The following is a 23,220-nucleotide window of genomic DNA, read 5'->3' on the forward strand; positions in this document are numbered from 1 at the left end:
TATTGAGCTGATCTATGGAGCGTAACTTGATTGGCTGCCGTTGGATGAATTGAGACGGGGATCGATTGCTTCTCCCTGTTTACCCGGATGTTGAGTCTGGTTCCTTTTCCACTGAATTTTTTTAAGTTGGATTTCTTTCCGCTGAATTTTTTTAAGTTGATTTTTTTCCACTGAATTTTTTTTTAGATGTTGAATTTTTTTACACTGATTTTTGTTTTTAGAAATTGATTTTTTACACTGTTGGTTTTTCAAATTCAAAGTCTGATTTTGATGCTGTAAAAATTCAATATTAGAAATTCGTATTCAAACTCTGATGGCACAGAAAAACTTCCATATATATATTTCTGGCAAATTGAACGTCAGGTTGGCTATGTCACCTCAACTACCGTTAAACCCAGAACAAAGAAGCTGGTTTAGATCTTCTCATGGAAATTTTTTATTACAATAAGGTACGAGAAGTTACATTTAAATTGCTCCACAGATGTTATCCAGTCAAGACCCTTCTTGTAAAATACAAGATCAATATTGACACATACTGTTCCTTTCGTGGCAATGTAGATGAAACAATATGTCATCATTTATTTTGGGATTGCACCTACTCTTGTGTCTTTTGGATTGACCTAATTAATTTTATAAACAACAAAATTGACTTTATTACAAACTGAACATCCAGCATGTTTTATTTGGTCTGACACAAAATGAGGAAAGAAATCCAGGAAAATTTTATATTATCAACCTTCTTTTAATATTTGCTCAATTTCATATTCATTGTACTAAATTTACACACCAGCATCCAAACCTTATTGTATTTAAAGCACTCTTTTCATCCTATTTAGGATCTTTGGAAAATTGTATAAAATCTAAAGCCAGCAAAACAAGAAGATTATGTGAAGAATATAATTTAATTTAAATCATATACCTCAAGCTCTTTTATTTTACTTCTTTTTATTTTCTTTCACTTAATTTGTTTATGGATCTCTAATTTAAAATGGTGAAATATATTTTATTTTTGTAACTACCTTTTGTCCTGTTGTGATGTAATATTTTCCTGTTTATATGTTATGTTCAATTATGCAATAAAAAACAAACAAACAAAAAAACAACAACAAGAAGCTGGTTTAGCTAGCTAGCCTAACGAGTTTTCGTTAGCTTTTAAAACCCCTGACAAAACTTACGGAATCACTTCCTTTATAATAATAATAATACTGTTTGAATAAACTGTTGATAAGACACAAAATTATTTCATCGACCCGCTGAACATTTTGGCTTTTTAAAACATTCCTAAAACTGTATAAAACTAAGGACTTTATGTTTTGTATGAAGCCATCAGAGCTCAGTGATACAGTCCCAGACAATAAATATGAAAGTGAGATGTAAATCACAGATAATTGCCATCTAGGTCATAGTAATCCCAAAAGCTTGAATAAGGGAAACTGGACGACAGTTTACCATTGATGCACCTATTCACATAATGGATCTGACTTGCCACACACATGCACAGTAACATAAGGCACAAGGCCCTCTGCACCCATTATTGAGCACAATTCATCTGAGACCCGTGTCATATATTTTGCATGTTTGCCTGGTTTTCCCACAGAGGCTGTAGGATGTTTTCCGTTTAGTCCCTCTACAGATGTAGAGGCTAGTTGTCCGGTTTTGTCTTGTTTTTCTTATCATCTCATATAATTTCTTTATGTCTCTTGTCTAGTTTCCCTTTCTTTTTATTTCCCTTGTTCCCCATGTCAGGTTCAGAATTAATATGTATAAAGTATTTCAACAAAAATAAATAAATAAGCAGTACTTGTGCATCAAGGGGAGCTTTCCATATAAAGCCTCCCTTGGCTAAGCAAATTCAGATTACTCTGCTTGACATGATGCTGGACAGGACCTGAGGTCCGTTTCACGTAGCAGGTTTAGTGAAAACTCTGAGTAGGTTAACCCTGAATTGAGGGAAACCCTGAGTCTTCCGTTTCACAAAGGGAGGTAACTCAACCCCGAGAAAGAGGGGTAACTCTAGCCTGTTTCACAAAGAGAGGTAACTTAACCTCACGGTCAGTTACCGGAGTAACAGACTCTCTGAACCTAACCTGGTCGGGACCAGGTTTTATTCAAGAAACCTTGAGTTTCTTTCTGTCTCCGCCCTCTTTCAGCCACACACGCCATTTGATTTCCTCATTCATTCAGTCAGCAGAGCGAGTTCTTCTACTTCTAGAAGTCCATTAGGCACAGTAGGAGGCAACTTTTTTCACGAACATGTCCTTTTGACAACGACCCCGTGGATGAAGGTGCAGCATTATTGCGCAGAGAAATAAATATTCGTCGGAGATGGTTATCAGACCGCGCATAGATTTTTGCATTGACAGACAATTATCTTTTTGAGCGGCACCATCAGAATGTGTTGGGACAAAAGAAAAAAAAGACATAAAAGACAAATAAATATTTGTATGAATAGGCTTAAAAAAGACATATATAGGCCTATTATATTTTATAAAGGCACTCGTGTGTGGGGGGTGGATTCCCTCCGGGGATTCCCTCAGCCACTGGCCTCCCGTTAGAGGTGGTGGCCACCACCCGTTTTACGGGCATCTGCCTTCTTTCTGTTGGCTCAGTAGAAGTCTGTGTTAGTTTAAATAGGCTTAATTATTTAACAGAACATGATATAGATGATGACTCTAAATTGTCCTTCTGAGTGACTGTGAGTGTGTATGGTTGTTTGTCTCGTTTGTCTCTATGTGGCCCTGTGATGGACTGGCGGCCTGTCCAGGGTGTACCCCGCCTCTTGCCCATAGACCGCTGGGATAGGCTCCAGCCCCCCCGCGACCCGACTGACGGATTCAGCGGTGTATAGATAATGGATGGATGGATGATATAGATGAGAAGACATAGTTTATGTGTGTGAAAACAGCATTATGTTGGGAATAAAATAACTGCACAGTCAAATAGCCACTTAGTATTTATTTTACAGTGTAAAACATGATCAAAATGAGGTACCTCCATGCTGAGGTCTCACCTGTTTGAACAATGTTTTTATATTTCATCTTAAACTGCTGCCAAGTGCGCTTCTCCCCTGCGGGATTGCACCTAAATGAAATAAATGAATGGGCTTCAAGCAGTTTCCCTGTAATATTATTGTGATTACAAAGGACTACATTTAAAAACTTACACTTTTGCAGCAGCAGCGGTGTTGCACTTATTTCTAAAAACGTATTGAAACTCGCCGTATGAGCGCATTAAGATTTCCAATTCGAGGTTGGTGAAAAACGTAGCCCCTCCTCTTCCCCGTTGCCAAGGTGACTCGTCGAATCGGGGCTCCATTGATGCTGGCTTTTTAAAGTTGTGGTGCACGCGCTAAACTCAAGGTGAACTTACTCAGAGTTGATTAACCTCACTCAAATCAGCGTTTCTGGAACCGAAAACTCAGGGTTTTCTATCTCAGAGTAGATCAACTCAGAGATCAGGAATAGACTCAGAGTTGGTTGAACCTGCTACGTGAAACGGACCCCAGGTAAATAAAAAACAACAACAACATTAATGTCAGGTGACGTAAATACGCATTTCATGGATCAATTTTCAAACTACAGCGAGAAAAGCTGCAGGACAGCATACCCAAGTATCTGAAAGAATAGCTCAGACTGTTAGGTGAATGCTCAATGAATTTTCAGGTCCAACACTAAAAATTCAACCAAAGGATTTCATATTTGTCTTGATAATACAGAATGATTAGAATTTGTTTTCTTTTTTTTAATTTAACCATTAATGTCCACTCAAAACATTCAACACCATAAAGTTTAGGATCAAAAGGAAGTTTAATGCATTGAAGATAGCACTCTAATAATACATTTGCAACTATTTACAACAAAGGATTTACTTTGATTTGCTCTTTATGTTAACATCCCTTTCATACATTTAAAAAATAACAGACTAAACATGCTTCAGATGATATGTATTTTACAGAAACTGCATCAGCATTCTGGAGCAACACATATGTTTAATATAGCTTTCTAAGGTACACTTTTATCAAATACATATCGATAAAGGAGGTTAACAGTTGTGTACATTCCCTTTTAAAATGTTAAACTCAACAATCATCAAATTTTTTTTGCAGTCGCATCAGGGGTATTAAATAATTTGGACTCCACATGTTGACGAATCACAAAGTTTTCATCAGTTCATGAAGTCAGCTGTCCTGAGATTAAAAATTTATATCCTGAAAGTTTATTTTTCAGCTACTATGTCAACACTTGGTAAGAAATATGGCTGAGGACAAGCGAGGCGATGCACGCTGTCAAGGATATGCCACCACTGAAGGCTTTGGATTTGAAAACCCTCAGGAGGACCTCCACAGGATAATGGTCACTTACATCCAGTGCCTGAACAAAAATCAGAGAGTGAACATTCTTCAAATATCTAATCACATCTAAAGTACAAGGTTCTGGCCTTTTCTGGGTTTTATAATTCAGGTTCCAAGATTTTATCCTAATTAATTCATAGTCCAGACTCCCATCTGGCATTTGTTTTAAGCAACTAAAGCACTTAAAATTTAGCATAAATCTCAATTGAGCTGTAATAGCTAATAGACAATATGACAAAACTGGAAGCTACTATAATGTCAGTGAACATTTCACCAGCACATTCAGTATTAACATATTTGCAACTTGCCTAGATTTGAATAACTGTTTTTGCCTCATCTTGATATGTTATTATTAGGGCTGGGCAACAATTAAAATGTTTAATCTAATTAATCACATGATTTCCCTGATTAATCACGATTAATCGCATTTGTACGCAAAATCCAAAAATGAATTCAAAAGTAGTGTATAGCTTTTAGCATTTAGTTTTATTTTAAATGTGCTGCCATATGAATGAAAGTGCCATAACATTTGTTGTGCAAACACACTTTTAACATCAGCATCTTTCTGTAGTTTTTATGTAGAAGCCTCGCTCCACTGTCTGTTTCCTTGAATGACTTGCTGCTATCAGTTGTGTGTTTTGCCTTTAAGTGATATTTTAGACTGGAACTACTACGCTCAGAAGACAATTCAACTTGGCAGTGTTTACAGATGACTTTGGTTCTGTCGACTCCGCCGTCTGGAAGAACTTTAAAATGAAAATGGCCGAGTAAAAGTTCCGTACCCTTCTCCATGTTTGGTGGATCCGCCGATTACTTTCTTTTCCGGTTCCGCAGCAGACAGCAACAGACTTTTACAAAATAAAAGCCAAAATAAAAACCCGGTTTGAGTCCCGCATCGGACGGCCCTGTGCTGCGTGTCATTCCCCCTCTCTCTGCCCCTGCTTCCTGTCTTTTTTAACTTTCCTATCCATTAAAGGCACAAAAGCCCCAAAAAATAATTAAAAAATTAAATTAAAAAGATAAATGAATTTAAAAAAAAAACTGCGTTAATGCGCGATAAAATATTTATCGCAGTTAAATAATTAACGAGTTAACTTAATAATAACGAGTTAACTCGCTTAGCCCTAGTTTTGTTTCCTTAATGAAAGCATATTTACAATTGAGTTGTTTGTAGATTTAATTGATGGTTGATGGCATTGCACACTTATACACACAAGCTTGTTACCTGCTCTTCTGTTAGTCGGTATTCCGTTTGGAAGTCAAATGGTTTGGCTGAAAAAGGCACAACTGCCCCGTTAAAAGTGTCTCCATTCACAACGATCCTGTTGGAAATGACAGAATGGACAGAGGAGTTATGGCCACGAAGGCATTTAGAGCAAAGTCAATTCCTGTGAAAGGAGTTCAAGTAAAGAAAATTCAGAGATTTGCAGGGAAACATGTTGCATGTGTTAGACACCTTGGCCAAAAACATGTTTAGGCCAAGGTAAATGTTGTACTGAATTGAGTTGGATTATGAAACCGTTTTTTTTTTTCGCCACAGGATTTTCAGGGATTTCCATGATGCAGTGGAACTGCCGTGGGTATTTAAGTTAACCAAAAGTGACTTCCTCTAACAGTCTAAACAAATAAACAGGCCTGCTCTAATGCATTAGCTTAAAACTAGCAACTCTCTTGCTAACTTGTCTGCCTTGGTCACAGAATTGCATCCTCCCTGTCTAAGAAACAATGGCAACAAGATAAATAGAATACATTCTGTGGATAGTGTGGCTGGAATGCAGCACCACCACAGATCTGTCAAGGCCAACAGCGTCGGCGGTTATGGGAGGATCCATAATGGTTACTTTTCTCTCTTGAAACGACTGCTTCGATGTAAAAGATCTTCTTTGTGTGAAATTCAACGATGCTTCTGTGTATCCTCTTTGTTCTCAAAGCATCTATGATCAAATATAGACCAAGTTTGGCTTGATACGCACTTCATTTTTTATTTGTTTTATAACTTAAATCTTCGTTGAAGCCGGCAAAAGTGATTTCAAGTTAGCATACAAGCTTTACACAAAATTTTTCTATTTTTAAATGTTTACCACTTCCTTTTCCCTTTTCTGATTCACATGTTCTCAGAGAATCAAACATGGAATTAGAAACCTGGCAAAATGCATTAAATGCATTGTTTTTATGTGGGCAAATGCCATGATTTTCTGGAGTCACACCAGCGCTGTAGCGATACGTGAATCTCACGATACGATATACGATATTCAGCCAACGATTCGATGCGATTCGATACACTTACATCATTTTCTGAAAAAAAGGGACAGTGTGATTTGACATGAATCGTCGCTGTAACGTGAGAGCTGTGCACTTTATATAACATTTTTATGAATTTATCACTGTTTTGTAGAATGTGACCCCCTGGCATTGTATTGTATCATATCAATGTTCTTTGTTTTCACTAATTGGAACGTATGACTTTTCAATAAAGTTTTCTTTAAAATAAATAAATAAATACAATTAAAAAAAAAATTTAATTAAAAAATTTAAATTATAAAATAAAATAAATTAATTAATTTAAAAAATATACTGATGAATCGATACTCGTGGCCCAAAAAATCAATACTTTATCGGGTAACAAAATATCGATATGTATCGCAGTATCAATAAAATTGCTCAGCCCTAAGTCACACCTTGCCAAAATATAACATATATCCTCATATAGTCACCTCACATGTGTTATTCAGTTCTTTGACACAACAATATGGAGCAACAGAAGCTTCTGACAGTCCTTATCAAAAAAATATGCAAAATAAGTCATTCAGACAAAATCTGAGATGATGATTTGTGGTGAGAAATTAACGACTATTGATTTAGTGCAAGTTCATCATAGTTTTTTTTGTCTTTTTGAAATGTCAGTGGACGGCTGCCTAATCTTCAGGGGCCTTTAGAAACAAAGGGATGACCTTACCTGTCGTAAGCGCAGGATGTGGATGATCGAACGGTGGTGTCACTGCTGTCTGGTATGAGCCAAAAGAGGTTGCTGTCTGTAATCAGGCGCACTTTGTTCCGGTTCTTCTTCGCAAGGTAACCGCAGTCAGCGTTAAAGTCCCCGAGCAGCATGATGCTCTGCTCATACACACAGTGGTTACACATGTTATCACTAACTAAACTTTAAAGCAGTCTCATGCTGTATTAAAGCACGAAAAATGGACTTCAGCACTCATTACCATAAATAACATGAGCCTCTACCTCAGTTTTCCACATCTTCTTCACATGTTGTAAAACATCATACAATGCATCGAGCTCTTTAGTGGTGTTGGATGGAGTGGTGTGCTGAGGAATCAAGACAAATTCCTTTATGGCTGAAAATACAAAAGGGGGTGGGGGGGAGAATGCAGTGAGAAGTGTTTACATCTGGAAACATCACCACAATATTCTGTATCTGAGACAGAACTTCTGAGACTCAGTGCCCTCACCTGTCCTGGGCGCTCTGAAGCGAACGACAAAAGGCTCCCTGGAGAAAGCATCTACGTCTCCTGGTCGATTGTCTGGGTACTGATACTGGCCAGTGACCGTCACTGTACCAGTCCTGCACACGATCACATCAACAGAAGCCAAACGTTTCTGGATGCACCTAGTTTTAACACTTTTAAGGTTCATCCAGTTCAAAAGTAGAACAAGCAGCTCAGCTTACCTGTATACAAACACATACTGCTCCTGGTACGAGTCAGACCTGCCCAGCCTCTCACTGGCCACAGCTTCATACTGATGTCCGGGCTCATACCTGGACAACATTAACGATAAGATGCAGGCAGAAAATCATCAGTATCAGGTGTGTGTCCCACTCGATGTGTGTGGTGTATGTTTCTTTGTGGAGCCATTACGCTGTTTTTTTCTAGTTTCTTCTAATTTTACTTTGTTTGTGACATTTGAGGGCTGCAGCCTATGACAGCATGCAGACATGAAGAGTTTAAAAAGGCAGCTGTCATCGGGTCCTCCCTGTATGAGCTCTTCAGTCACCGACCTTTACAACACCTTTGGGCTTTTTCATCAGAGCATAAAAAACTGCAGACGGTGGCTTCATGCAGGGCTCTGCGGAGGTGTGGAAGGGCTTATATATGCTTAAAAATGTGAGGAAGAGTTGTGAAGCAATCTGTAAATACAGTTGTTTTTTTGTGAAACTGGACTCTCTTTCTGAACATTGCTGCTCATACTACTTTGCAGTGAAGGATAGTCCAAACTGTCTCGTTAAATTTGTTAATCATGTTTATGTTATGTCATGTCATGTCTTGTTTAGTTTCATGTGTCCTGTCATGCACTTCAGTTTTATTTTGTACTCACCTTTTCCCCACTCGTTTCAGATCCTGACTTCCTCCCTTTGTGTGCTTTCCCTCACTGTGATTGTCAGCCCCGCCCCTGATTGGATCCCCCTACCTCATGTTCAATGTCTCCCTTTGTCTGGTTGTCAGTTCGTCTTGTTCAGTCCAAACTAAGTTTATGTCAAGCGGGAGTGCAAATCTAGTTTGAATGATTATCGCCATCCTCTTTAAGAGCGCCTTTTGTTGTATTCTTTGAAGACAAAAGAAGTGCAAATGTAGTTTGAACTATTATCGTCATCCTCTTTGAGAGCGTATTTGGTTTTTTGGAAAATAAATACTTTATAAATACAGTTTTGCGTTTTCATCCTTTACACGGTGGCGCGACAGTGGAGCGTTTTCAAGAATTCCACTCTGGAGGGCGGTTTCACTTTTTGCGTTTTCATGCCCCCAAAATGCCGTTACCATCTAAACGATATAGTGCCTCCGCAAAAAGGTTTTGCGTTTTTAACCCGTTTCCGTGTAAAGTGCCCCTTATTCTCAGGTTGTTCTGAACTAGTGATTAAATGTTGTCCATGAATGTTACACTCTGGACAACAGAGTAAAACTTGAATCCCAAAGAAAGAACTTTAAAGTAATGACTGCTTAAGTGATGGCAACACCAGTGTGTGTGTGTGTGTGTGTGTGTGTGTGTGTGTGTGATGAATCACCTTCTCAGCTGATCAAGCAGCTGTGGTAAAGCCGTCCCTTTGCTGTCTCTGACCTCCTGAAGCAAACATATGTCACAGCGAGTGATGATCTGAAACAGATAGGCAGCACAGTCACGAAAAGATGGCACCAAGTGTAACAAAAAGGAGGGACTGTTGCATGATGGGAGTCAGGTTGCTATCTGAGTAACTGTTGAGTAACTTCAACCTTTTAATTAGTCACAGTGGCAACTGCAGCAGTCTCACCGGAGTATCAAGAATTACTCCATTTTACTCTATTTGTCTTGGTACTCTGGGTGCAGCACCTTATAGTTATGTTATACGTGAAGTCGTTTAAAAACCATCAAAAAGTGCTACTTCATTATCCCTAAATTACTTGTCGTATTACCTTACCCTGGCAAGAATTAGCATGACATCGCTCTTCCTGGTTTTGGAATCCCCAAAGTGGTAGAGGTTGAACGCACAGATTCGAAAGCCCGAACCTTCAGCGGCATCGCTCACTCCCAGAAGGAAGGAGAGGACCAGGAGACACAAAGACCTCATGACCCCGAGCTACAAAGAGATGATGATCATGAGCGCTCAGACAAAAACACACGAGGACAATCAGATTTCACGAGAGACTTAAAGTTTATGAATACAACAACTGCTAAAACACTGAGTGACCTGGACAGCAGGAGTCAGTTCAGGGGAAACAGAAACTAATTAAATTGTGTTTGTTTTGTGAGCATCTGAACATAAACCCACTTCTTTTAAAGATAGGAGGTACCTTATGTCTGAGAACATTAAGCAGCAGGGTTTCAGCACATTTCCCCAGCTGAGGATATGTAATTATATCACCTGGTTACAGATGTATGCATCCAAATGCAGCTTAACTTGATAAAAAGAAAATAGTGCAAAAAGAATACGTTTGTCCACTTTCACTGGGCTGCTATGTGGGTCCAAAAATGAACTAAAAAAAACGTCATCAGGCCCCTCGTTATGACCCAATATGGTGTTATTTAGTACAGACAAAGCTTAGAACAAAACTTAAAAGGAAGTTAAAAAGTCTAAAAGTGAAAATGTATTGTTATATGTTATGAGAGATAAGAAAGGAAGCACTGAAGCTACTTTCTGTAGCATTTAGAGAATTTGGCCAGCCCTAATCACGGCTGCCACTCAGTTATGTTTCTGCTGTTTCACACTGCACAGAACTTTGTGTTCCTGATGTTCCATTTTCCGTTTGCTCCTGAAAACGGTAAAAGACTTAGAACACTTATAGCCTTGCAGTTATAAGTAATCTACCACTGAATGGTGCCATATCGATGGATAAGGGCTGTGGACATCAGCTGTAACCCTGACATTGTTTGCATATCTTGGTCTGAGTGTCTTGGTCCCCACATTAAAGCTTCCTGTTTAGCTGATGTGATTATTGAACTTAAAGGAGAGTTTTGCGTTCAGCTGATGCCCGATCATATTTAATGTTGAATAACTGTGGTCAAATGACCATTTGCTTGTTGAGAGTTAAAGGAGAAGATTAGTCTGTTTGTATGGAGCCGGGCGATGATACGCTTTGAGGGGAAACAGAAGCAGTCCAAAGTTTACAAATTCTCCCAGCAACAAAAGCTAACACAGCATATCTTGTCTGAAAAACTCCTTCCTGGTGAGCTGTTAATCACTAAGCCTGAGTTCAGTTTCACATTTGACATAAAGACATGTAAGTGTTCGCATGTAACCGATCCACTCCGGGTTATTTAGAAAGAAATTGCTTTACATTTCTGATTCATTTAATAGAGAAATCTTCCACTTGTCTTTGCAATGTACTTTCAAACTGTTGTTGGTCATCTTCCCCCCTTCATTTTTTTTTATAGATAGCAGAAGTGAGCCTGTACGTGGTTAAAATGACAGTTTTGCAACTGTTTGCTTTTTGTTCCTCTGCTTTTATTCAATGGACCAAATTCTATCCATAAAACTGGGGAAACAAAACCTTTTCTTCTTCTATCTCCTGTTGATTAGCTAAGCTCTGCAGACGTTAAAAGATTCAGATTAAATGCTCTGGGACATGTAAAATCTTAGCATCCATGTACACAGATAAGTTGGAGTCTCTCATCAGAATTATCTCAATTAGACCAAAGGAAATTAGTCTACTTAAGCACAGCTAGTGGTATCATTTTTGGCATTAAAGGCATATTAAAGGGAATGTTCTTTTTAAAATAAACAACAGCAACATGTAGACCACCAAAGTAATCCATTTCAGTCAAACACGTCGCATATTAAAGGGATAGTTCGCCTCTTTTGACATGAAGCTGTATGACATCCCATATTAGCAATATCATTTATTAAATTTGACTTACCACCTGCTGCGTCCTGTGAGCTGAGTTCCGGCCTCGTTTTGGCGTTGACGAAGGTAGTCCGGCTAGTTGGCTGGGGTTTAAAAAAAATAAAGCATTTTGCTTCTTGAAACAATATGCGTTCAAAAGAGTAATACATTTGCATCACAAAATCGTTCGTCCAGAAAAAGTCAGACCTCACAATCGTTTGGCCATATTTTCTCTCTATTTTCTCTCTATATTTCTAATATGGGATGTCATACAGCTTCATGTCAAAAGAGGCGAACTATCCCTTTAAGGCCCCGTGGAAGTGTGTTTATGAGACACAAGCCTCTGCTGGTTTATCGCTTGTTTTATTGCAGTTAAAAATGTTTACAGGCAACATTTTTTTCAGCAAAGCGCTTGAAGATAACACCAGCTAATGCATGGAAGTGTGGGGACTAATTCAAATGCACACTCCTTCAGCAGAGTGGAGACAGTCATTTAAAATCACCTTCCCACAGGGTTACGATGTTTGTGCTCTTCTGGCTCTGACTGTATTTTTCTCACGTCTGTCTGATATTTGGACATTTTCGCCTGCCACAAGAAGTCAGTTTCACCAATTTTTCTGAGAGGTGAGAGTGGGAATCAAACCGCCAACCTTCCGGTTATTGGATGACCGACTCTAACCACTGATCCACGGCCGCCCCAGAAGGGACAAAGTTTGAAATGCTTCATTTACAAACAGTAACCACTCAGTACTGCCTTATTTAAAGATACATTCCAGTGTAAAGAGATATCATTTGGTGATTTCACTTCTTTTGAATATCTGAGTTTTATTTTAAAGGGTGTTCCTAAAATCCTGTTCTTAATCATTTACAGATCTCCAGGATACTGTGCAAGTTTTATTGATGATTTTTCTGAATTATTGTCTGTTATTTCGACTGATTTTAACCATTTTATCTTGACCGGGGATTTTAACATTCACATGGATAATATGACGGATGGTACTGCCAAAGAATTTTCTTCTGTGCTGGACATGTTTGGTTTGTGGCAGCATGTAACAGAACCAACCCACCTTCGAGGTCACATTCTGGACCTGGTCATTTCTAAAGGTGTTGATATTTCTTCTGTTGTTGTTACTGATTTGGCCTTGTCTGACCATTTTTGTATTTTATTTGATTTACATATTACTCAGAATGTTCAAACAACCAGCTTCTCAGTTAAGAAGAGGTACATCAATGAGAAAACAAGTGCTCAGTTTAGGGAGGCCATAGTTATGTTACCAACAATGAGCGCAGAGTCGGTTGAAGGAATGCTGGATCATTTTAACTTGAAAATTTTTAATGTAATGGAAGCTGTTGCACCGATAAGTATCAAGAGCACCTTGATCAAACAGAAAACCCCATGGAGAAACACCACTACTGTCACGCCCAGAGACTCTTGTTTTTAGTTTTCATGTTTAGGTTATGTTTGTTTTTCAGTCCATCTTTAGTTTTTGTCATGCCTTAGTTTCCCTGCACTCTGTTTATCAGTTTCACTCACTTCACCTGTGTTTCTTCCCTCAGCTGCACTCACTCCCCAATCACTCTCACTCCCTATTTAGTTTCCTGCCTCCCCTTTCAGTTTTGCCGGATCTTTGTTGTTGTTGTTTCATGTCAAGTTGGTAAACCCATGCGATACTATCATGTTCCACGTCGTTTTCAAGCTAAGTATTTATCCATGCCGTGTTAAGTTCTTTGTTTTGTTTTTGTCCACAGTTACGTTTTTTCCGGCTCAGCCGCGTTTTATGTTGGTACTTTGTTTTTGTTTAATAAATTTACCTTGTTCTTTTGAAAAGTCCGCATCCGTGTCCTCCCCTTCTACACCACACCCTGACAACTACGGTCAAAAACCTGAAAAGAGAATGCAGGAAAGCTAAACGTAAATGGAGGAAAACAAAGCTTCAGATTCACTATGAGCTATATAAAGAAAGCCTGCGTAGTTATAACAATGAGCTGTGCAAGGCCAGACAGCTGCATTTATCTGAAATGATTAATAAGAGTGTCAACAATTCTCGAACTCTGTTTGCCATGGTTGAAAAACTCACAAAGCCTCCTAAACAGTCAAACCCAGACCTCCTCTCCACTGAGAAATGCAACGAATTTGCCCACTTTTTTTAGCCAAAAAATCAAAACAATTAGACAAAACATTCACGCAACACAGACAAACAAGAAAACTAATCTGTGTCTAAAACCTAGAAATAACTCTGACGTTATGTCACAATTTAATGTTGTTAATTTAAAAATCCTAGAGGAAACAGTTCGGCAGCTGAAATCAACAACTTGTTCTCTGGACATAATACCATCCGACTTTTTAAAAACTGTTTTTACCTCAGTAGAAAGTGATCTCCTACGAATAGTTAACAGCTCACTGGCATCAGGCATTTTTCCCAAGTCACTAAAGACAGCTGCCATTAAGCCACTCCTAAAGAAAAGAACTCTAGATGCCTCTATGATGAACAACTACAGACCTGTCTCTAACCTCTCTTTTATATCCAAGATTATTGAGAAAGTTGTATTTAACCAGCTCAACGACTTTCTGAATGAAAGTGGAAGTCTTGATAAGTTTCAATCAGGCTTCAGACGTCATCACAGCACTGAAACAGCTCTGGTCAAAGTGTTAAACGACATTAGGTTGAATACTGATTCTGGTAATGTTTCAGTCCTGGTTCTGTTGGACCTCAGTGCTGCGTTTGATACTGTAGATCACAGAATCCTGTTGCACAGGCTGGAAAACTGGGTTGGACTTTCTGGAGCGGTCCTTAACTGGTTCAGGTCCTACTTAGAAGGCCGGAGTTATTTTGTTACTATTGGCAGCTATGAATCTGAGCGAGTGGCCATGACTTGTGGAGTCCCCCAGGGGTCAATTCTTGGACCTCTTCTGTTTAACTTGTATATGCTCCCTTTGGGTCAGATATTGCAGAATTTTAACATCAATTATCACAGTTATGCAGACGATACACAACTTTATGTGTCTCTGTCACCGGACGACTGCAGCCCAGCTGATGTACTGTGTCAGTGTCTGGAGGAAGTAAACACCAGGATGAGAGAGAATTTTCTACAATTAAATGAAGACAAAACTGAGATCATTCTGTTTGGTAGCAAAGAGAAGAGGGTCAGCGTTGGTACATATCTTGAGACTCGGGACCTTATAATCACTGACCAAGTTCGTAACCTGGGAGTGTTGATAGACTCAGATCTGACTTTCAGCAGCCACATCAAAGCTGTCACCAAGGCAGCTTTTTACCACCTCAGAAATATCAACAGAATTAAAGGTTTCCTCTCCCAAAAAGACCAGGAGAAACTCATCCATGCATTCATCTCCAGTAGACTCGATTACTGTAATGCTCTTTTAACTGGACTTCCCAAAAAGAGCATTAAACATCTGCAGCTCATCCAGAACGCTGCTGCTAGAGTTTTAACCCGGACTAAGAGATCTGAACACATCACACCAGTTTTAAAATCTTTACACTGGCTTCCAGTCAGTCATAGAATAGATTTTAAAAGCCTGCTGATGGTTTACAAATCCCAGAATGGTTTAGGCCCAAAATACATCTGTGATATGTTCAGAGAATATAAACCCAGCAGAGCTCTTAGATCCAAGGACTCAGGTCAGCTGGTCCAGTCCAGAGTCCAAACTAAACATGGAGAAGCAGCATTTAGCTGTTATGCTGAAAATAAGTGGAACAAACTGCCAGTGGAGATTAAACTTTCACCAAATGTAGACATTTTTAAATCCAGGTTAAAAACATTTCTTTTCTCATGTGTCTATGCATGAAATATCTTTTAACTTATCTAGACTGTTGCCTGATTTTAAATTCATTTAAATGATTTTATTTGTTTCTCTTTATATTATTTTATGTATTTTTAATGCTTCTTGCACTCCCTGCTGCAATGCTTTTATTTTATGTAAAGCACTTTGAACTGTTTGTACATGAAATGTGCTATACAAATAAATTTGATTTGATTTGATTTGAGTACACTGAAAAAAGTGACTTTTTGGTGAAGTAAACTCTATTAGAGTAACTGTCATAATTTCTACCTTGTATTTTTAAGATTCAGTAAGAACTAGAGCTTCTTTTATTAACGTAATACATGAATTATGGGGGAGGAGTAGGTTTTACTTAGGTTTCCTCATACAATTTAAATGTTTAATAGTTGTATGTACATAAACCTAGAAATACTACATAAACTTTACTCTGAAAGTGTATCGTTAAAATCTACTAAGTTACTTCATAACAGCAAATACTACAGATATATGAAATTTACTTAAAATTTTGAGTAAAATGATGTTCCTGCCTATGAAAAACAAGTGGACTTTACTTAATTTGTTTAAATAAATATAACTTAAAACTTAGGTGTAATTAAGTAAATGTTACTTAATATCTTCAAAACTGTTATGTTTTATGGTAAAATTTACTTGATATTGCAGCATTAAATATAACTTAAATCATCTGAGTGCAAATACTTACAAAGGGTTTTTTAAGTAAATCTTATGAGTTGTTTTTTTCAGTGTATACCTTAAATGGATGCATTTCAAAATGTCCCAACTAACACAAGTTACAACAAGGAGCTGAAATGTAAATGTTTTATTTGTTTGGCTCTGACTTAATCGTCCCACGGCTCCAGTGGATAGATATAAGAGTGGTATCAATGTTCTCATCTGTTGGCAAGAAAGTGAGTCAGCCATCTATTCAAATTCAGAACAAGTGGCATTAGACAAAAAGACAAACACGGCTGCTAAAGATAGCATTCAGGGAGATGGTATTAAGGTTTGTGTTTCATTCATATATCAACCTTAATCAGGGGTGGAAAGTAACGAATTACATTTACTCACGTTACTGTAATTGAGTACTTTTTATGAGTAATTTGTAATTTTCTGAGTAGTTTTTGAAATGTGTAATTTTTACTTTTACTCAAGTACATTTTGACCCAAGTACTTTTACTTCGCTACATTTGAAACCCCTCACGTTACTGAGTAAAACAAATATTGATGGTGAAAAATTAAATGCGGGCGGAAATTTAAACAGCTGTCCCGGAACTGAAAGTCAATTGCGTGGCCTTGCCTTGCGCACGCCCTTTCCATTGTTAAATAATCTGGTGTGGTGGATCTAGTAGGCTACCTGTGCTTTGGAAGAGGGCTGTTGCTAACCTAGACGTGGAGACTTTGGAGGAGGAAAGGTCCGAAGACGAAGAGGATACACATTCTGGAGGAGACGAAAGCCAGAAAAACCCGTGGCCAAATTTAGAAAAATGATTCGTTTTCAAACGCATGAAAGGCAAAAATGTGATTATGCAGTGCAAGATGTGCCTGTCAGCCAAAACGGAGCTTTCGGCTTTCAGAACATCGACTTCAAACTTACTTCTTTAATACACCTCGAAATCGATTAAAACAACTTGTACTGAATTTGATTCATGACTCATCCTTTTTTGCATTAAGAAACTGAAAGTAATTAAGTAACTTTTACTCAAATTACATTTTAAATGAAGTAATTTTGTACTTTTACTCAAGTAAATTTTGAGATAGGTAATTTTACTTTTACTCTTTAGTAGAATTTAGGCAAAGTAAATATACTTTTACTTAATTACAATTTTTCAGTACTCTTCCCACCTCTGACCTTAATACTATGCCCCAGTCTCACATTAACATGATAATAGAGGATCTAATGCTGCTGTGGGGAAGTAAACTTGTCAGTAAACAGAACCCGACACCACAGCCAACACGGGGAACTTCATCATGAGCAGCTGTGGGATTTTGTGCTGCCAGTTACACTTCTGTTTTCCACCAGTACACATATGACAGATGTTATGAGCTGATCTCCTTATCAACCTTAGCAGAGTGGAAGTTTCTCTTTACGTCTCTCGCTGTCTCTCAGCCGGAAACTCACACACAGGGATCAAGTTACATGTCACATTCCTCAGTAAGATTCTTTGCTTCTGGCTTTCACACAATGACAATAAGTCAAAATAAAGCAACCGTAACTTACGAGTGTTCTTAGTTGCTTGACTTGTAGGAAATGTGTGTGTTTCTTGCAGTCCGCCTCCTCTGGTAAAACTCAAAGCTGGCCACCCGTATGTATTTCCTGTGGGTGGGACTAAAGAAGGCTGAGGCTGTAGCTGCTCTCTCTTCAGTTATATTAATAGACCAGATTTTAGTCTGTCTGCTTTGTTTTATTAGCATCAGTTAAATAGATTTAATCTTAAAATATGATTACTGCATAGAATGTATAAACTAAATGAGTTACTCTAATAAAAGCAGAAGTATTTCAAACACATTTGGTGATCGAGTGGAGCCATTTTACCTGCTTTGCTGAGTTTCTATGCATTTATTTAATCTTAAGACATTTTGAATTGTCACCAGGTAAGATTTTTTACACCCAAAGTCACACTTTCTTTGATTTTGTCCCTCCTGCCAAAAACCCAAAATACAAATGACATCTCTTGAACTGCCATCTTAAACAATATTGAGAAACTGGATAGTGGATAGTGTACTGGTAAGATTGCCACCTTTTGTGTAGGTGACCTGGGTTCAAATCCCCTGCATCAAAGGTACTACCTCCAGTAGGGAGTCCTTAGGCAAGACCCCCCTACCGTACCTGCCTACCTGTAAGTTGCTTTGGATAAAAGCATCTGCCAAATACATAAACATAAATGAGAAAATAAGGAACAAACTGCTCCAAAGTAATGCAGAACAACTAATCAATGCTTACCTACTTTTAGCTTGTACTACTGCCATTATCTAATAATGCCTTATTTTCAGGCTATCCCCAAAAAAATATCTAAAAAGTCTGCAACTGATTCAAGAATACCACAGCAGGAGTTGACTTCCTGTTTCCCTGAATCCTAGTAGTAGAGTAGGTAGGTAGAGAGTTAGCAAAGTTAGCAGAACCAATCATCTATGTAACTCTCTCAGTGTGGGGGGCAGGGGCGGTTTTAGGAAATCTGAGGCCCTGGTCAAAGAACCATTTTGAGGCCCCCCTTAACTCAAACACATAGAGTAATAATGAGAAAATCAATCATATGTATTGATGCACATATTTTAATGAACATGTGGAAATCATTGAAAAAATAATATACACTGAGAAACAAATACTGAAATGTATATCCTTGTTAAAACGCATATAAACACAGCAGGTAAGTATTAACTAATTTACAACCTCAAAGGATTTTGAGCCAAAATAGGTGATTCTTTGCCTCCAAGTATACTTTTCTAGGAAATAAATTGGCAGCACAACTGGCTCAATGCTGAAATTAAACAATTGGACCCAATAAAGATCACGGTCGGACTATCTGGATATAAGCTGTGTGTGTGTGTGTGTGTGTGTGTGTGTGTGTGTGTGTGTGTGTGTGTGTGTGTGTGTGTGTGTGTGTGTGAGAGAGAGTGAGTGAGTGAGTCTGCCTGCCTGCCAGTCTCATGGATGGTGGTGGTGGCTAAAGTGGATGAGACCTGCACAAAAAGACAAGGGGAGAAAAAAAACATGTATTAATATGCAGAATATACAGTGTAAAATTGAAATACATTAAATTATTCATTATTAAATTGTTATAATTTCACTTACTGTGTGCCTAAAACTTGACTTTTCTTGATTTTGCATTGGCAAATGCAGTGACCAAGTCATCCATGTCCAGTTTCCTCCTCACATCTTGCTCTATCGATATCACTGCCAGATCTGACAGCCTCTCCTGGCACATTGTGGACCTGAGATAGGTTTTTATTCATTTCAGGGCAGAAAAACTCCTTTCTCCCGAGGCCACTGTGACTGGTAGTGTGAGGAGGACTCGTAGGGCAATGCTTAGATTGGGGTAACAGTCCAACAGGTTTTCTCGGAATATGTAGTTGAGCATGTCTGTTGGAGAGGTAAGGGAAGGGAAGCTTCGAACTGCAGCCATTATCTCACGTTCCAAATCAGCACCATCAACATCATCGGTTTCCACTTCCATCTTCTGACAGCTAACACCCAAGGTTCCTTCAGACACAGCTTTTTTCATGTGGTCCAGTGAATAAAGAAAACCATAGAGATCAAAAAAGACTTTTGTCTGTGCAAATCTATCTCTGATGCTGCACATTGCCTTATCAATGAGAGGTAAAAAAAACTCCCTACTGAGGCGCTCTTCAGGTGTGGACTTCACTTCCTCTCTTCCCTCATACAGGCATCTTCTAGCTGTAGTCCGCTTTCTCTCTTCAGGCAGCTTCATTTCAATATCCAATTCCTCTGCAATCTCTCTGGCCTCTGTCTGTGCTGAATTTAGCCCGGTTTCTCTGTATTCCTGTAGAGATTCTTGTAGACCGTTTGTCTCTTTTTGCAGAGTTTCATTGGAAATCTTTGGGCTCTGGAAGAGCTTGCTGATATGGTTAACTTGGAAGAGAATGTTGTACCACACCACTAGACAAGTAAGGAATTTCCATGTCTGTATCTCTTTCAATATTCCTGTGCAGCTCGACACGGTCTCCCCATCTTTTTTGCCCGTGGCATGGTCGAGGACTGCCTCCAGGGCTTTTATGAACTGAGGCATTTGGTAGCGCATTGCTTTGACACTGTCAATTCTGCACTCCCATCTGGTGGCAGAGAGGCTCTTGACAGTGAGCTCCACATGCTCTTGCATGATCTCCCACCGTTGTACTGAGGAGCTGAACAGATTGTAAATCCGTTGGACGAGACCGAAGAAGGCCACAGACAGCACAGATGACTGTGCTGCGTCACAAATCACCAAATTCAAATTGTGACTCCCACAAGGCACATACAAGGCTTTGTGGTTGACGTCTAGCACTCTCCTCTGAACACCCTGGTGCTTCCCTTTCATGTTACTGCCATTATCATATGCCTGGCCACGGCAGTCAGAGATGTTCAGCTGGAGCTTGTTCAGCTGGTCCATGAAAGTATCAAATAGCCCTTTGCCAGTTGTGTCATGCACATCAACAAATCCAATAAAATGCTCCACGATGGAAACACCAACATCATTCTCACAGTTGACTATGCGGAAGACAATGGACAGCTGTTCAGTATGGCTATTGTCTGGTGTGCAATCCATTATGACAGCAAAGTACTTGGCCTTCTGAATGAGAGCAACAACAGCATTTCGGGTCTTCTGTGCAATTCCTGATATCATTTCATTTTGGATCTGCTTGCTCAGATAATGATCTTTGCGCTCATTATTTTTAATCCTCATTAAATGCTCATTTAGCACTGGTTCGAATTGCGCCATTAATTCCACCTGACCCAAAAAGTTGCCATTTCTGGGCTCATAAAGGTGTTCTGAGTGACCCCGAAATCCTAGATTGCGTTCTGCCAAATGACAGACAATAGCAAACAGTCTCCTCAGCACCATCTTCCAGTGGGACATTTCCTGATTTATCAGCTGCTGGTTCACTGAATCGATTGTGGCGTTTAGTTTCAATCTCTCCGCTAGGTGGAGCCATTTCTCCATGTTTGCGATGTGGTCTTTACTTAACTCATGGATTTGAAGATGCTCGGAAAGGTGTTTCCATGAGCGAAAACCACTGGAGCGAAGCGCCGTCTTTGACTCCCCGAAGATGCGACAACCAAAACAATACACTGCGTCTGCACTGACAGAGTAAAGCAGCCACTTTCTGTTAATTCTCTCTCCGTTTCTCATTGTCATGGAGTAGTTTTCTTTGGTAAATTTTCTGGGTGGTTTGTTCGTTTTGGATGGAAAAGCAAAGCTCTTAATTTGCACTGGACCTTTTTTTTTACTATTTCAATTATTTCTCTGTCTATTAACTTTGCTGGCCATAACCCTGGATCTTCGCTGATAGGCCTAATGCCGGGGCTTTCACTTCTGCTCATCATCACATTCGTAAGCTGAACGGTTTCAGTTTCACTCACCGATTCTGTGGCCGTGTCACTGTCATGATCCGTGTCTTGATTGACTGCTTCTTCTGGGAGAGGAGTTAATTTCTGGTGCTGCTGCTGCTGGTGGTGGGGTAGTCCTAGTTATATCGCTATCTGGATCTGAAATCATTCCTAATGTATGATGTATATGGCCAGATTAAAAAAAATCATAAGAAATGAAATTCTATTTGTTTTCTGCAAACTCCACCAGATTCTTGCTCTATATGTCCCCAGCTACCTTTGTGGTCATTTCCAAATTATTTTACTGCATCTTTTTCTAATAATCTGATGCTGAAATCATCCCTCAGCACCCAGCTGGGGCCTCTCTGTGTGGAGTTTGCACGTTCTCCCCGTGTATGCGTGGGTTCTCTCCGGATACTCCGGCTTCCTCCCACCGTCCAAAAAAATCATGCATGTTAGGTTGATTGGCATCTCTAAATTGTCCTTAGGAGTGAGTGTGAGCATGCATGGTTGTTTGTCTCGTTTGTGTTGTGCGTTCAGAGATGGTTTTCAGCCCGTCTGGCACCAGCAACCCCGCCACGTTCAAAGTCACTTAAATCCCCTTTCTTCCCCAGAAAAAGGGCTGCAAAGTGTTGCTTGTTGTCCAATGATTCTATTCATTCATTCTTAGGCCAGAAATATACCTGCCTTTTGATACTGTGGTCACGACAGAATCTTGTTCCACATGTCCCAAGCTACCTCTGTGGTGATTTCCAAGTTATTTCACGGCTGCCTCTTTATTTGGAGCATCCCTTCTGCAACCTGCTATGCGCTTGCAAAGCTCATTTTGCGTAAAAAGGTTAAAAAAACGGTGTCAATTTCAGTTATTTTTTTTTTCATTGAGAGCCCCCACAGGGGTCTCACAATGAAAAAAATTAACCCGGTAGCTGCATCTACCCTAAATTTAACCTAGTGCGCGTCCACACCGTGTCGTACGTTTGAGTCCAATGCATGATGTATATGGCCAGATAATTGATTTGGAGTCATTTGATCGCAAGACCTGGAAGCTATTGAGCAAAAATGCTAATATTCCAGGTCATGTGATCAATTGACTCCAAATCAGTGTGGGATCTTGTAACTACACTGGCTTTATGAGATAAGCCTTTTATTTTTACGTTTTAGATCTGTTCATATTTTTTATATGTAAATATTAGCATTTTTGCTCAATAGCTTCCAGGTCATGTGATCAATTGACTCCAAATCAGTGTGGGGTCATGTAACTACACTTGCTACATGAGATACACCTTTTATTTTTACAATTCAGTTCTGTCCATAATTTTCAATAACTTTATACACAGTCGCTCATCTCTGCTTTAAATATCACATTTTTTTCATTTTTATTTTATTTTGAAAACAGGAAGTTGGAACACGTTGCAGTCGTCCTCTCCATGTGTTTACTGTAAAGTCTGCAATACGGGTGCACTTGAAATGTTGGAGTGGCTTGCTTGCGAATGTCATATCCAACTTAAAACTAACTTCACAGTCAGTAGGACACAGACAGGTGCAAATCGGCGCTCCCTGTGCGGCGATTACGCTGTTTGCGCAGCCTGTCATGCTAGTCAAAAACATGGTGACTAAAGGGCAAGTGCTAAACCTTCCACGTAAAACAACAACTTGCACACTGCAGAAACGTCACACCACTTTATAAACCATCCGACAATAAAGTCACAAGCCTTACCAT

At 39.2% G+C, this 23,220-nt stretch overlaps 1 protein-coding gene across 4 annotated transcripts; it reads right to left on the reverse strand.

Annotated features, from left to right (window-relative positions):
- Positions 1 to 3,790: 3,790 nt before the first annotated feature.
- Positions 3,791 to 17,776, reverse strand: dnase1l1 (deoxyribonuclease I-like 1). 4 transcript variants are annotated; one of them, XM_075475564.1, is made up of 10 exons: positions 17,676 to 17,776; positions 13,471 to 13,542; positions 9,756 to 9,914; positions 9,366 to 9,454; positions 8,034 to 8,123; positions 7,816 to 7,928; positions 7,589 to 7,701; positions 7,308 to 7,465; positions 5,577 to 5,673; positions 3,791 to 4,370 (listed from the first exon to the last, which is right to left on the reverse strand). In XM_075475564.1, exons 2-10 carry the CDS (start codon positions 13,492 to 13,494, stop codon positions 4,230 to 4,232), a joined length of 984 nt encoding a protein of 327 aa, XP_075331679.1. In that variant the 5' UTR covers positions 13,495 to 13,542; positions 17,676 to 17,776; the 3' UTR covers positions 3,791 to 4,229. The 4 variants fall into 4 exon arrangements, with proteins under 4 accessions (XP_075331679.1, XP_075331682.1, XP_075331681.1 ...); XM_075475567.1 differs by lacking the exon at positions 17,676 to 17,776 and adding an exon at positions 11,693 to 11,762 and having other exon boundaries at positions 13,471 to 13,537; XM_075475566.1 differs by lacking the exon at positions 13,471 to 13,542.
- Positions 17,777 to 23,220: the final 5,444 nt, after the last annotated feature.

Source organism: Odontesthes bonariensis, chromosome 10 (assembly GCF_027942865.1).
Source record: "Odontesthes bonariensis isolate fOdoBon6 chromosome 10, fOdoBon6.hap1, whole genome shotgun sequence".
NCBI classification, from domain to species: Eukaryota; Metazoa; Chordata; class Actinopteri; order Atheriniformes; family Atherinopsidae; genus Odontesthes; species Odontesthes bonariensis.

Coding starts and splice junctions, on each gene's coding strand:
- dnase1l1 (XM_075475564.1), bottom strand. CDS start 13,494: ATGCGGACTTTTCAAAAGAACAAG. Junction 5,674..7,307: donor ACATCCTGCGCTTACGACAG/GTAAGGTCATCC, acceptor CATTTCCAACAG/GATCGTTGTGAATGGAGACA. Junction 4,371..5,576: donor ACCGACTAACAGAAGAGCAG/GTAACAAGCTTG, acceptor ATTTTTGTTCAG/GCACTGGATGTAAGTGACCA.